The sequence below is a fragment of the Eptatretus burgeri genome, chromosome 15 (assembly GCF_056783735.1).
Source record: "Eptatretus burgeri isolate ZD-2024b chromosome 15, Ebu_testis_v1, whole genome shotgun sequence".
Classification (NCBI taxonomy): domain Eukaryota; kingdom Metazoa; phylum Chordata; class Myxini; order Myxiniformes; family Myxinidae; genus Eptatretus; species Eptatretus burgeri.
In genome coordinates this window covers 32934364-32949120 of record NC_140975.1, presented here as the reverse complement: position 1 = coordinate 32949120, position 14757 = coordinate 32934364, and the positions used below count along the sequence as shown (strand labels likewise).

General features: G+C 43.5%; 1 protein-coding gene across 5 annotated transcripts in view; it reads left to right on the top strand.

Moving 5' to 3' along the window:
• LOC147011871 (centrosomal protein of 170 kDa-like) overlaps positions 1 to 14757 on the top strand; it is a 139689-nt gene that overhangs the window by 93685 nt on the left and 31247 nt on the right. For all 5 annotated transcript variants that reach the window (XM_085857349.1, XM_085857350.1, XM_085857348.1 and 2 more), the window contains 3 exons: positions 969 to 1116; positions 2467 to 4416; positions 11708 to 12065. In XM_085857349.1, the coding sequence (XP_085713475.1) occupies positions 969 to 1116; positions 2467 to 4416; positions 11708 to 12065 (2456 nt within the window). The remainder of the gene's footprint in view (positions 1 to 968; positions 1117 to 2466; positions 4417 to 11707; positions 12066 to 14757) is intronic.

Sequence of the window (14757 nt, the reverse complement as noted above, 5' to 3'; positions counted from 1 at the left end):
AAAAACCTCTAAATGTGGGGGTATTTTAACGAAAAAACAATCTGCAGCATTAACCCTTGAAGCTAGAATCATAAATGTTCTTGTGCTTAATCCTCAGGTCATTCCCCATCAAACGGGCCCATCGCGTCAGGTTCTATTGGGTAGTCGACTACCCATGTCCGCCTACCGGCTTATTATTATTATTATTATTTTTAAAATTCCTTCCACAGCCTCAACGTGATCTGCAGGGAAACTGCATGCGATAAGGCTTTCAGAATTCTGATGCTATTATAACAAAACCAAATACGCCGGATGACTTGTCAGATTTACATTCAAAGGAATGAAATTAGTTTCATTTATTTCGGATTTTATTTATTGCTGTGTGATTTCCAAATAATTATTGCAGAAAATTTCTGGATGAGCCCAGCAAAGCAGTAAAGCAACATAAGCCCAGCATCCCTCTGTGGCAAATCTTACTCGTGTAATAACGGAAACACTGATGATCACTTAAACATCTCGATTTTTAGATCCCATGCACTGAAGTCATGACCCAAGCCCTCTTGATGTCCTGTTTTGATAATGTTCCAAGATAGGAATTAAACAAATGCTTTTCCCAAAGATGCTAAAATTATTAAATTTCTGCACTTTCATTTGAATAACATCTTTGCGAAGTCATATTTACTCAACGCAAATGCACTGCACTTTACTGAAACAAAACCACTGTGACGAATTGCCTAAATGCTTCTTATATTGCCTCTCTGCCTCTTGGGCTTGTTTATCCCTTTAATGTGTGAGATCCTTATTGCCTACTGGTGTGTTGTTAAAGCTTAAACCCATCTTAAGTAGGAAAGTTATAAATCTATCCAATGATGTTTGGAAATTAATTTGTTGAATCGAGTAAGGCAAGTGATCAAACTTGTATATTTGCTTTTGTAGAGTTTTGCTGCATTGGAATATATTCTGAGTAACACTGTGGTTATCACTTGTAGCAAGTACCATCGGAACCTGCAAGCAGTGGTTCATCCCGATATCGCTCACAGTGGGCCAGCCTTGCGACGACACCAAATGAGGTATCCCCGAGCTTCCCACCAAGTGTGGAGACGACGCACGATTCTTCAGTGACATCCTCCACTGCAGGTGGTGCCATAACTCAGATTGCCATTCAAAAAATTCCTTTGTGCAGACTTCACCCAGTGTATTTGCTAACTTTTGTCAAATGTTATTGAGAATTTATTTACAAGTGTATGCTTTCTTTCTAACCTCAACATTTACTAGTCCTTTATTGTTTCCAATTATCTTTATCGTTTTTATACAAGGTATTCGTTTGTTAATGTGTCATTATCCTACAAATAATGACAGAACAGTAAGTAAAATTGGTGAACCATTTATTTCAATTTTATCAATATGCTTAAAATATTCCATTCTTGCTCTGGATGTCTCTTTCTTTTTCTTTTTGTCTGTTGCAATTGTTTGTCCGTTTGTCTCTGCTGCATTGCTGGTACTTTGATCTTTCACTTTTCTCGAGACATGCAAAATACATTTTTCTTGAGACAACTGTGCAATTCAAGGATTCACAAGAACCAGCCTCAGCATCTGAAAACTTTCTTGGAACTCTGGAGAATACTGTTTCCAATATCACATGTTGGTTTATCCATTTTAGTTGCGAGTTTGCTTGTTGTTTGCCATACTGTTGCAACACATCTCGGCAATTTTATTTGGTTTTTTTTTTTGAGTGGCATTACATAAATAACTTGTCAGGATATTGGGAGACATCGGTGCACCTTTACATGAATTCAACACATTGGTAGACAATGAGCAAACCAACTTGGTAACCGGCGGTGGTCGGAAACTTTTCAATGTGGTGGTGTGCTATACTGTATTTTGTTCTTTCAAACTCGAGATTACATGTGCCATAAAACAACAATTCATTTTGACACTCGGTCATACCAGAAAATGTTTGTATTGTATTGTTTTCCGTTGCTTCTAGAAACTATTGTGCAGCACACAATCGTATTAACTAACACAAACACATCAATGACTGAGTGGTTTGCATTGTATGCATAGGCATTTGAAAAAAGTGTACCACTTGATGCAAGTCTTTCGCAACATAAAACGATGAGCACAGTTGTAAGATGTTTAAAAAAAGCCTTGTGTAAATTCAACACATGGTGTGCTGGTAAACGGAGGAAAAATAACTGAAGTGCATTTCAAAATGTCTTGTGGATTTGACAAAAAGTCTGCGGTCAATGCAAAATCAGCCCATGTGCCATCTTTTGCATGCGTGCCATTGGTTACTAATCCCTGGTATATGTGATTTGAAATATGAGATCCCTGCATCCTGAGCTTTGTCCTCAGATGAGAATTATGAATAGACCAAATCCTTCATTTTCATCTCAATGGAAACTATATTTGAAGGAAACTTTATTGTTCAGAATCATTCATTGACTTTGTTATGACCTATAAGATGCTTTCTTTTCTCACATATAGATGGTGTTGGTGAATCAGCATTTTCAACTTCAGGTGCAATGCTTGAAGCACAATTGTCAACTGGACACGTGGACAGGAAACGCCGAGCACTACCTACAATTCCAGTTTCAGCTGAGAGATTGGGTGGTGATGGTGTTACAATGAGCAGTACCAAGACCTTCTCTAATACTAGCATAGGTACAAGCAGATTAGATGAATACAATGACCTAATAAAGAAGTCGGATTCGCCAGCCATGCCATCTACAGGTGGCTGGGAGTCTTGGGAGATAAATATACGACCTATAGAGTCAGAAAATCTAGGCATGAAGGGAAAAGACCGACGGTCACGGGAGTTGAACAGATCTCCACCCCTTAGCACTGTTGATGTCATGAGCAGTTACAGTGAATCAAAAAAATTGCAGTCAGAAACCTCAAATGTCACAGCACCAGAAGAAGGCAGGGCCTTGAAACAAGATGCATTTTCCCTTGAAAGAAAACCTATTGAAGTTACAAAGCCTTTGAGGGCACTACCTGGACTCGTGGCAGTGAAGGCTTCACTTGAAGAAGAAGCATTTGGGCGACCACGGAGCGCATCCGAGAGTTTGCCTGGCAAGTTAGAAGGGCGAATGAAGCACGCTGGCCGTACACTAGTGCGTCAAGGCAGCTTTACAAAAGAGCGGCCGAGTGGTCAGTTTTCAGTCGATCTCCTGCCACACATCAGCTCTTCAAAGGTTTCAGGTCCAAGCACTGATGCTGAAGGGGCCATGAAAGAAATGGGATGTTCTAAGGTGGCTGCCATGAAAAAAACTGAAGTTCTCACAAGTGAACAGTTTGAGGGAGCTTCTGTGCATGAAACACAAAGAATGAGATTTGGACAAACACTTGCTTTGGAAACTGAACCTTCTGAAGATGTCCAGGACACAAGTGAAAGTAGTATCCAAGAGTGGAGTGCAGCATCACATGGACATCGCCGTAGTAATTCGGCGAGCACAGAGTATAGTGCTGATACCTCTCTTCTGCTCCGTGACACTGAGGCTGTGATGGCTGCCCTTGAAGCAAAGCTTGGGGTTCCAGGTAGTGGAACTGACCCTCTCAGCCCAGGCTGTTCGATTTCTCCGGAGTCTGACATTGACACATCAAGTACAGTAAGTCTAGCCAATGGAGAAGGCCGGAAGAAGCCTCTTCACAAGACAGGGAAAAAAGATATTAATTCGATCAAGGCTTGTGAAAAGCTTGTTGAGCTGCGGAAATCTCGTTTCTCAGATCCTGGTGAACGGCTGGAGACATATAGGCGAACCCGCCTACTTCCTGAGCAAAGCCAAATGGGTGTTGTGGATTGGACAACAGATGAAGACAAACCGACTCGAAGAAAAGTGTCTGGTTCTTCCGAATCCCGAGAGCATGGTTCACGAAGTCCCGGGTTGACATCTACAGATGACCTCATGAAAACAAAGCTGAGTAGTGGACGCTGTGCTTCTGGCCCTTCAAAAGTAATGGGTGGAGGTCGTACTGCTGCCACCACAAGTGCATCCAAGCCTCGGCCCACAAGGACATCCATGCTACGGCGAGCACGCCTGGGAGACGTCTCTGATAATGAATCAGCAGATATGGACAGAGCATCAGTAACATCAGACATCTCTACAACTAGCTCCACTGGTCAGAAAACAGCATCAACAATCTTGACAGCTCCATCAATTGCAGCAACACGTTCAAAGACAATGTCCCGCATTGACATTCTATCTCAACCTCGACAGCCTCGAACCCCATCGGCCTCCCGCAGTGACACAGAAACCATTTCTGGAAGGTCAGCAGCACGAAGTAGCTTTTCAGCTCGTGGTGTTGAGGCTGGAAAGGCAGGTGGGCCCCCTCTCAAAGGACATGGAGCCTTAGGCCTTGCCAGGGGACGGACAGGCAGCGATGCTCGAGAGCCCCGTAGCCGGTCAAGTAGCTCAACACACAGCTCCCCTTCAGGTAAACCTTTGAATTTGCATGAACATTCTTTAAAAAGAAAATTTTCATGCAGGGCCTGTGGACTAATAGTTATTCTTTGCTAATGATACAGGAACACTTTTGTGGCACATTCTTCACATTATTAAAATATTGAATGTAGATCTTCCCAACTCCATGTAATTTTTTTTGTGAGCTTAAATTCTTAAGTTTTTTTTTTCACTCTTTGACCAAATCAGTGAAGCTTAATGCTTGCTCCTACTTAACTACTGTCACTTGACTTTCATTTGTACAGGACTTGCTTGATACGAGGAAGGTTAAAAAAGTTATTGCCCTAACCCACTGACAGAATGTGCAAGTTATCTTTGCATGTTAGGCTGAGAACCTTGTTAACCCCACTTGTATGCTTCAAGTATGTCTGTGATGCTTTCATGTCACACCTCAATTTATATCCAGCAAGGAAGGATGCACTTCCCTAATGCTGATTGTAATGTTGCTTACCAAACGCCAAATAGTCAGGAATGCACGTCATGAAAGTGTCATTTTTGTGTTGACTGGAGATAAATTTATACTATCACAAGGAAAATGTGTGTCATGGATCAAAATTTCTGAATGCATGTTCATTGGTAAAGGATCTTCCGTTCCCCCAGAGCAAGCACTTTTCGTTGCCGGGTTACTATGACTTTCAAAGGCACTCATCCGTTGGACTAGAGATTATATTAAAAAAAAAATTCAGACAGCCGCACTTGTTCATCCTTACATCGATTATAGACTGCCAATCGTAGGGTGGTGCTTGATCACTGATCATACAAGTTTTCAGAAAAATAGGACTGCATCCTGAAGCTCACCTGGATCAGGAGCACCCAGTCACTCAGACCCCCCGTAGACCATGATTTTTTCTTTTTTTAATACCGTGAACAAACTTTAGTACATCACGGGTGATGAAGGTTGTGGTCAAGTTCATTTAAATTGTGTGTAGTGTTGGAGAAGAGAGCAAACACCTGTTTTTGTGGAGGGGGGGTCAAATCCCCCACCCCTCCCCCATAGACTCCCTTAATGAGCGCAGTTTTGATGTGGTGAAGACACCTTTGTCAAGCATCAGATATGAAGTGATAAAGTTTTATTCTTCACTTTCCTCACTCATATTCTCGAATGCTTGTTCATTATAGCTACGGATCGTTGTATACATCCCATTTGTAAGTGCTATAGTTTTCAAATTAGGAGCTTGGATTGATTTAATGCATTATATGATGCAATTTTCCACGTTCTACTCTCATGGACTAATTAAAGCATATCATCGAAATATTATTTTGGCTTTGAGGATTGGATATCGTCTGGACTAAATAATTGTCGAAATCTGGAGTGAAATCTGATGATTTAAAGAAATAACGAGTCTTGTAACTAAGCCTACATACCTATTTATTTAAGAAGCAAGCAAGGCTATGTTCCCCCCTTCTCCATATATACACAAGAAAATGTGAAATGTGGCGGATTATCTGCAATGTTTATTTCACGGGCGATTAAACTTTGCGATGTCTCCAGGGTTGTTCTACGTTAAACAGCAACTATTTTGTGGATAAAGGCATTATTTGAACGAATTCATTTATTTTCTTTAACTGTGACGGGTGCGGTGAAGACCGGCTTTAAAGTTAAAGCGATCCCATTTGATATGCAGTAACAACCTGTCCAGCCGTTCTTTATAAACAATTTCATTGGAGTGCTTGCTTGAGTACTTGAGCCACTTGCCGAGCGCCCTGTTGGCAGTTGCTACAAGATAGAGGTACATGATTTACAAAGGTTATATGGTTTTTCTTTGTGAGCTTCAAAGCAAAATATATTTGATAACTCGATTTCCCAGCCATTTACCATATTAATGTGTTTTGTAATTGACAGAGCCAAAGTTTTTTTTCCTCCTGTCACATGGCGACTGGCAGCTGTTTATAAAGATTCATGTCATCCTCTCTCTGCCACCACCTAATACAGAGCAGCACCCTCCCACACATCTCTCTCTCTCTCTCTCTCTCTCTCTCTCTCTCTCTCTCTCTCTCTCTCGCTCTCGCTCTCGCTCTCGCTCTCGCTCTCGCTCTCGCTCTCTCGCTCTCTCTTCTTCTCTCTCCAGACATGTCCAATCGGTGTTTTTTTTCTGGACGCGTTCGGGCAGTGTTTGTTTCCCAGCGGTATTTCTAGTATAACCGGTATAAAATGGATTTCAGAGATTATTTTGTTTCCATCTTCACTGTTATTCCATGCAGAAGCATTTTTTGAGACAGTATGAATCGTAATTAATGCTCCACCGCACGTCTGCCTTTCCTTCCTTTCACCTCTCGCTGCCTTCCCTCCCCCACCCCTCCTCACTCTCCCTCCCTCCTCACTCCCCCACCCCTCCTTGTTCCCCCTTCCTCTTCTCTCTTTCCCCTCCACCTCCTCACTCTTTCCCCACCACCTCCCCACTTTCCCCCTCTCTTTCTCTCCCCCTCTTTTTCTTTCTCCCCACTCTTTTTCTCCCCTCTCACCTGATCCCCCCCCCCTCTGTAGTATTCCTGTCAACAATGCGACGGGTGGTATTTGCTAGTTAGCAATAAAATATTGTAGCAGTTTCGGCCTCCCTAACAGGCAGCATGAGGCAGCGTGAGATGAACTCTCAAGATGACAAGCGGAAGCATACTGCGCATACACAGTGAATCCGGGGTTTCAGCACACACGGTCAGCTTAATGGGGGAATTTGGTTCAGCCGGACGATGAGATCGCGACTCGAAATACACAGCAATGGTTTTAAAAAGAAACAAAGGTTTAACTATAAGGGCACTCGGTAGAGTGCATACCTCCGCCACGCAATGCCTGATCCACGAGAACATATCGGGCCGGATACATTTTTGAGATATCGTGCTATATATAATTTTTGACCCGATCACTCAATGGTGAAGAATCACTTACAAAATTAAATAATTCTCATATCCAGATTCGGATCCAGATCTTCACCAAAATCAAATGAAGTCGTCCTTGTCACACACTCAATGTGTCCATCAAGTTTCGTCCGAATTCGTACACAACTTTTTGAGATATCATGCTCTATATCGTTTTTGGCCCGATCTCTCAAAGGTGAAGAATCACTTACAAAATTATATTAGTCGGATCCGGGTCCGGATCTTCACCAAAATCTAATCAGTTCGTCCTTGTCACACACTGAACCAGTCCACAAAATTTCATCCGGATCTGTCCAAACTTTTTGAGATATCCTGCACACAAACAAACAAACAAGCCGGTAGGCGGCGGGTCACCGAGAATCCGATGACCTTTGACCCCTGATCTGAGTTAATCTAGTACTAAGTACTTACGAAATTGCAATCGAATCGGTTAACCCGTGTATGAGCAAGGGGGCGACTTTTTTTGTCATTTTTGTCATTTTGTCATTTTGTCAAAATGGTCATTTTGCCCGAAAAATGCACTCATTGACCTTTGACCCCTGACCTAGCCGAGATAGGTCAATATACCCTGAAGCAAAGTTGTAGTACTCATTGAGTACTCTGTACCTACGAACTTTCATTCGTATCGGTTAATCCGTGTCGGAGCAAGGGTGCCTTGAATGGTAATTTCGCCCGAAAAATGCACTTATTGACCTTTGACCCCTCACCTACTCGAGATAGGTCATTATAAAAATGAGCAAAGTTGTAGTACTCATTACGGTCTATAAGCATGCAAAGATTCATTTGATTCGGTTCAACCGTCTTGGAGCTAGTGTACTTTGAATTTTCAGCGGGAATGCTCAATGGCCCTCGGACACCCAAGTTGAGAGGGTTACCATTTGGAAACTATAAGATATAGAAAAAAGTGGATGTCATATAGTGGATAGAGAATCACCTAAAGATTATGCATACCAAATCTCATCGAGTTCCATCAACTGATAACTACTCGGTATCAATTTGAATGAAAAGTATCGAAAATGCGGTTTGATATCGGAAATCCCCAAAGTTAAAGGGGGTTCTGTGGGTGAACAAAGATATAAATCGAAAATCCGGCTTGATCGTTTGTGCACAATGTATTCCAGATGATTAGTGTGAATTTTCATGACCATCCGACCATAACCCTAGGAGGAGTAGCATTTGGCGCGAAGGCACCTCCAGCTCTCGCATATTATCGATTTTTGCACTAATTAACCTTTGACCCCTTACCTAAGCGAAATCGGTCAATATGTCCTGAGGCAAAGTTGTAGTACTCATTGAGTACCTGCAAAGTTTCATTCGTATCGATGCACTCACCTGGTCGGTAGGGGGCCTTCAATTTTCGCGCATACCCTAATTGTAGGGGGCGCTGCGGGTAAAGTATTCCATATATCATAAAAACCGGAATATATTTGGTAGAGCATCACCTGTAGATCATTCGTGCCAAATTTCATAACCCTACGTGGGATAATGGCTTTCGGAATTGATTTCGCATGAACGGTACCGATTTTGAAGGTTTTTCAGTTGTTTCTCGGGAACCAAAGCTTCCCTAGCAACCATCACAATTTCCAAAGCACTAGGTCATAAGATGTACCTACCACCCGAGCTTGGTCAAAATCCGCCCACGTTTACTACCAATTATGCTGATGACAAGCATCCAAACAAACTAACAGACAGAATTACTGACAATAAGGGTCACCTATTTTGGCGACCCAACAGATAGACAAGCAGACAGAAAGGGGTGAAAACATTAACCTCCTTCACCTTCGGTGGAGGAGGTAATAAATAATGGGGATGAAGACACGGGAAGCTAAATTCCACTGAACTAAACCAAAATGAATGAACGACATGCTCAACAGGACAGGAGCAGTTCAAAGTTATCCTTAGTGCTAACTTAATAAATTATACTCATTCTGGAACACAAGATGACCAGGAAGACTGACAGTGTGCATAGCTGTGTGTGTGCTTGTGGTCTTTCTTGTGAAGGGATTGAGATGGCCAATTTTAGGCACAGCTTTTGAACCCCATCATTTGTTCTGGTGTTGTCCTTGGGTGTCTGTGACTAGCTGTCTGTGGTTGCTCGGCGTCGGCAGAGCATCCAAGAGGGGTCCTGGCTGTGTGCTTGATGGGTGGGTGCTCACTCTGGGGGTCCTATGCTGAATGCTCTTGGCTGACTATCCCAGCTGGTGTGCATGGCATGAGCACTGTCTCTGGCTGACTGTCCTGAGCTCAGTGCTTTCTCTGCACATGCTTTTTGTAGGTCCCGGCTGTCTCATGGGAGGCACGATCATTGCTGCCCCTTTATAGTCAGCCCTTTCCCCTTCGCTGCACAGGTCACACGCATGTGCTGGCTGGACGTAGCACATTTGTGCCCTCCATGTGGAGGTGCGATGAAAGTTCATTGGGGATTGATTTAAAGTGCTTACAGATGGGAGATGGGGAAAAAAGATAAATGAGGCTGAAGATGAGAGGAAGATAACTACATATCCAATTCTGGTCATGCTAACTGCGGTTTACAAACACTTATACTGACACTAAGTAAGATATAACCGACGAATAATTAACCCATTATGAACTCCCAAATTATTTTGTCACAATATAATAAACTAGCAGGGATCTTGCAGAGCATCTGTGCAATGTAAAATGTGAATTCAAGTCATCAACTCCCCTTCCCAACCCTTCCCTCAACCTCTGATTCCCAACCCCAAGTCCTTCACCTCTGCCTCCCAACCCCAAGTCCACAACCAACGCCTCCCAACCACAAATCCCCAACCTCCCCTATCCCAACCCCAATCCCAAGTCCTCAACCTCTGCCTCCCATCCCCAAGACCTCAACCTCCGCCTCCCAACCGCAAATCCTCAACCCCCTCCTACCAACCCCAAGTCCCCAACCTCCGCCTACCAACCCAAAGTCCACAACCTCCGCCTACCAACCCAAAGTCCTCAACCTCCGCCTACCAACCCAAAGTCCTCAACCTCCGCCTACCAACCCCAAGTCTACAACCTCCGCTTACCAACCCCAAATCCTCAACCTCCCCTTCCCAACCCCGTCCTCACCCCCTGCCTCCCAACCATAAGTCCTCAACCTCCCCCTCCCAAGCTTCAATCCCATCCACACACTAAGCCTTCAGACCCTCTTTCCCACCACAACTCCTTAACCCCCCCCCTCCACTCCCATCTCTCTCACATCTTTGCTCTCCTCTCAATCCCAACTCCCTGTCCTCCCTTTCTCCCACTCATCAGAGCAAACAGGCATTCCCACATTGAAACAGCAAAATATTTAACGCTTTTGACTCCCCTATCATGCTATCACCGATTTCACAGAAACCTGTCATGGTCGCTTGTCCAACTCACAATTTTAAAAGAAAATAGTTGGAAATAATAGTAAGGACCTGCGTAACATCGATGGTAAAGGCGCTATTTGACAGAATTCCACATAGTTATTTGGGTGGTGTATAGACAATAGACCGCTGCCTTGATTGCTGAGGCCAAGCTTCACAAGGCCTGTGACACTTATCGGCTCAAAATCCTTTTAACTGCTGCTTTGGTCATTGCACACTGAAGGGAAAACAAAGTGAGGGCATGGTGATTGTGAATATGACAGCTCTGAAGATGTCTGACTTTGCATAGTGTTAGCACCACCATAGTGGTCGAAGTATATAAATTGTGGGTAGAGTCAGGTGAACTGTCCAATCAAGAGGTGGAACTCGGATGGGGACATGCAGAGATGCATGGTTTGCTCTATATCATAGATTATTCAATACTCCACGAGCAGAATTTTATCCTTTTTTGCATCCAAATTGCCTCCGATTCAACTCTCAAATCTGTAATCTCAAATAAAGTTTACCCATTTAAAGAAGTATATTTATTTGTTTTTAAGAAGGTTTTTGAGAGATTCAGAGTGATTTAGATGTGATTTCACAGACATTATCCTCGCATCCATACAGAAGGTACAGAGAAAACTTTTTCAGCAGCTCAGAAAGTTGATTATTCTGTGCAATTATGGTATGACATTGATCTTTGGCCACACTGTCTACAGTTTGCAGTGCAGTCTTACAGGCACGTGTTTCCTTGCAATAGAAAAGGATTGGAGCAAATGATTAGAGTCACACTTCGAGGAAAGATCTTATTTGCTTACCTCACTTGCTCCATTATTTCTCACTTGATCCATTCCATTTCCATAAGTGCTAACCATTTGCATGTTCTTCTCCCCTTCCCCACTCGCAACCATTTTCAAGGCGACTTTGTATAGGTTTTCTTTGCACCATGGAGATCTTTTTTTTCTGCTCGAGTTTTTCTCATGATACCTCACTTTTAATATTGCTCCCCCCTCCCTTTTTTGCCCATTGCTTTTTGCACCTCAACATCATGCTCAGGCTCTCGCTGGCGTCATCGCTTGGCAGATTACACATCCACCTCTGAGGATGAGGTTGCTTCAAGCCTTGCAAGGGGTGGCCCAAGGGCCCCCTTCCGTTATCGATCATCGGGTGCCTTGGCCCCCACCTGTGTTCAACCTCTCCCCCCAATCCCCACACCACCATCATCACTTCCAGGACGTCCACCCTGCAGTGCCACTCCGACTGGAAGACCACCTTTGCATGGTTCTCCACGCCAACCGGGCACACCCACTCGACGCATTTCAACTGGGTCAGATGCTGGACCTGCCAAAGGTTCAGTAAAAAGCGATGACGAATACCTTCGGCACTGGACAGTGCATAGTGAAGAGATAGCGAGGTAAGGACAATGGTTCCTTTGTGTTGCATTTTGTTTTGTTATTATACCTGAAATTGCAACTTTGAAAACTCTTATATACTTGTCATTTCCTTTTAATCCTCCCTTTGATTCATACATTTATTTTTGACATTATAAAGCCCTTTATCTAAAACCTAATACAAACAGGTTGTCAGGACAATTCCCAATGTGGTAAAACTTTTCTGAATGCTTGGATTGGCCCGCTTGTTGTTCCTACTTGAGAAAATGGCTCATTCACCTCTGGTTCGGTGTTTTCCGCACTGGGATGTCGGATCGGCAATTCCTCCTTCCAGTTCATCAAAGCGAAGTTTTCCAGACCAGATACGTTGTGTTTCACTGTCCGATTTTCGTTCCTGTTTTGCTGGTTGTGTTTTCTTCCAATTCTCTGTTCCAAACCTTATGTTGTGTTGAATCGTTGAGTTTGTGCCCCTGGTAAAGTCTGGCCTCGGGCCTCTTTGTAAAGAATTGGGCGAGTCAGGTTGTTGCTTCTTCCTGCGTTTTTGATTGCGTATGCTTCGTTTTCTCTCCTTTTATCCCAGGTATTGTTACTTCTGATCCCTCAGCTTAATCCTTTTCCCCACCTCGCTCCAAAAAAAGAAAAAATACAACCAAGAAGTAACTCTTTACTCCTAAAAAAAATCCCCAAAACAACAACTACATAATCAGAAAAAAATGAACTCGATCTCCCATGCACAGTTGCTCCTTCATTCCCTGTCCCTTCTCCATTTCAATATCCCCAAACTGAATCTTAACTGAATAAAGATCTGAAAAACATTCATAAAATTCTTTAAAAAGTGTATTTTAAAATGCTTTCTTCTCCTTACTACTCCATCAAGAACAACACATTTATTCTTCCTCTTCATCAAAATCTCTTCGTTTCATTTTTCACAAGGCTTATTTCCCAAAACCTCTTCATTCCTAAATGCTGAGTTCATCCAGCCTCCTCTTGCTCCAACAGCCCCATTTTCCTCCATGCCGATAACCAAAAACATTTTTTTTACAACTCTTAACCATGAAGTCTGTCGCCATATATCCAGTTTCAAAATCCTGAGACGTCCATTTTGTAGAGGTGTGCGAACGACAATAAATTCCTCCACGCCTATTCATGGTGTCAAACCCTCCATGTCAGTACCCTCCACATTTCCCCCTCCCCATAACCCCCTCAATTGGCTTCCACCTCAGCCCCTCCCATCTCTGCTTCCTCTCGTCCCGCCATCCCTCAGCGTCACCCTTGCCCTGCCCCCTCAAGCATCCGAGGTCTCCACTCAAGATTTCTTAATCCAAGCCGCTACCAATAAACCAGACATAATCTGTTTAACAGAATAATTCCTTCTTCAGGACATCCTTGACTCCTTGGTGTCTCTCCCTGGCTATTGTCTTCTCCTGGTTGATCGACTTGAACCCTGTCCTGGTGGCGGAGTCACATTGTACATCAAGAACTCTATTTCTCACCCTCTGTGTACTGCTCTCACACCTCCAAAACTCCAGGAGTACCTCTGGCTATGACTTCCCCTCTGCTCCCACCTCATGTTTGTTTGTTGTACTGTCCAACAAACAGTGAGGACTCCATCTTCATCTCTCTCTCAAATGACCTGGACCAATTTTACCCTCTCAACCCAACTGTCTCTTCCTCATTTGTGGTGATTTCAATTGTTACCATGCAAATTGGCTGGGTGTTGGTACATCTTTCACCAGCCATGGTACTTCTGCAAAGGACTTCTGTAACTATGAGACTGACTCAATCTGTAAAATTTCCCATCTACATTTCTGTCAATGGCAAATCCTCCCTTCTGGATATTTTGGTTACGACCAACTTTCCCACCAACGTCTCCTGCTCGCCCTCTGCTCCAATTGGTTTAAACATTCTCCATGGGTAGGCACTCTGGTGGTGAAAGTTTTGTGTCAGCCTCTCAACTGGTTGTGGAGAAAACAAATAAAAAAGTGAGGGGAGGAAGGCAAAAAAGTGAGGGCCTTGGCCGACATTTCACAACATCGTCAAGGATGGTTGTGGATGCCTATTACAAGTAATAAATAAATAAACCCTGATGATAAAATAAAAGGCTCGGGCCATGTACTAGCACACAAACCAGGCAAGGATTTGTATGGAGCTCATTGTCCTCAGGAGAAACAGTTCAAAATGTCCCTGAGGGAACAGCATGGAGAGAAATTTGTAGGCCAGAGATGCATATTTTAACGTATCTCTGACCTACAATTTTAAAATCCTATTTTGCAATGCTTGTTTGTCTTCCATGATTAATCTTTTTTTTTTTCCATCTTCAGTGCAAATTCATCCCACCTTCTTAAATCTACCTCCTCCTAACTCCTCCCCTGTGATACCCCCTCCTTACTCCTCCCATCTCACCCCTATCCTCCCTCCTCTTGAAGCATCTCTCCACTGCCCTCTGTTTTACTAACAGCTCCCCGTCTGGTATCCCTACCTGTATGGTTTTCAAACATCTGTGAGCTCCGTTCAAACTGAACAACTATCTCTCTCTCATTCAGTACACTCCTTAATGTCTCAATCATGCTCTCTCTCTCTTTCCTCCTATCACACCTCCCTCTCTTCCCACCTCCTCAAATCTTGTTCTTCCCCCTGCCTGCTCCCATCTTTACCATACCACTACCCAGTTTCATCTTTCCCCTCTCCCCACCCCTCCCTTCTCCTTCCTCCCCC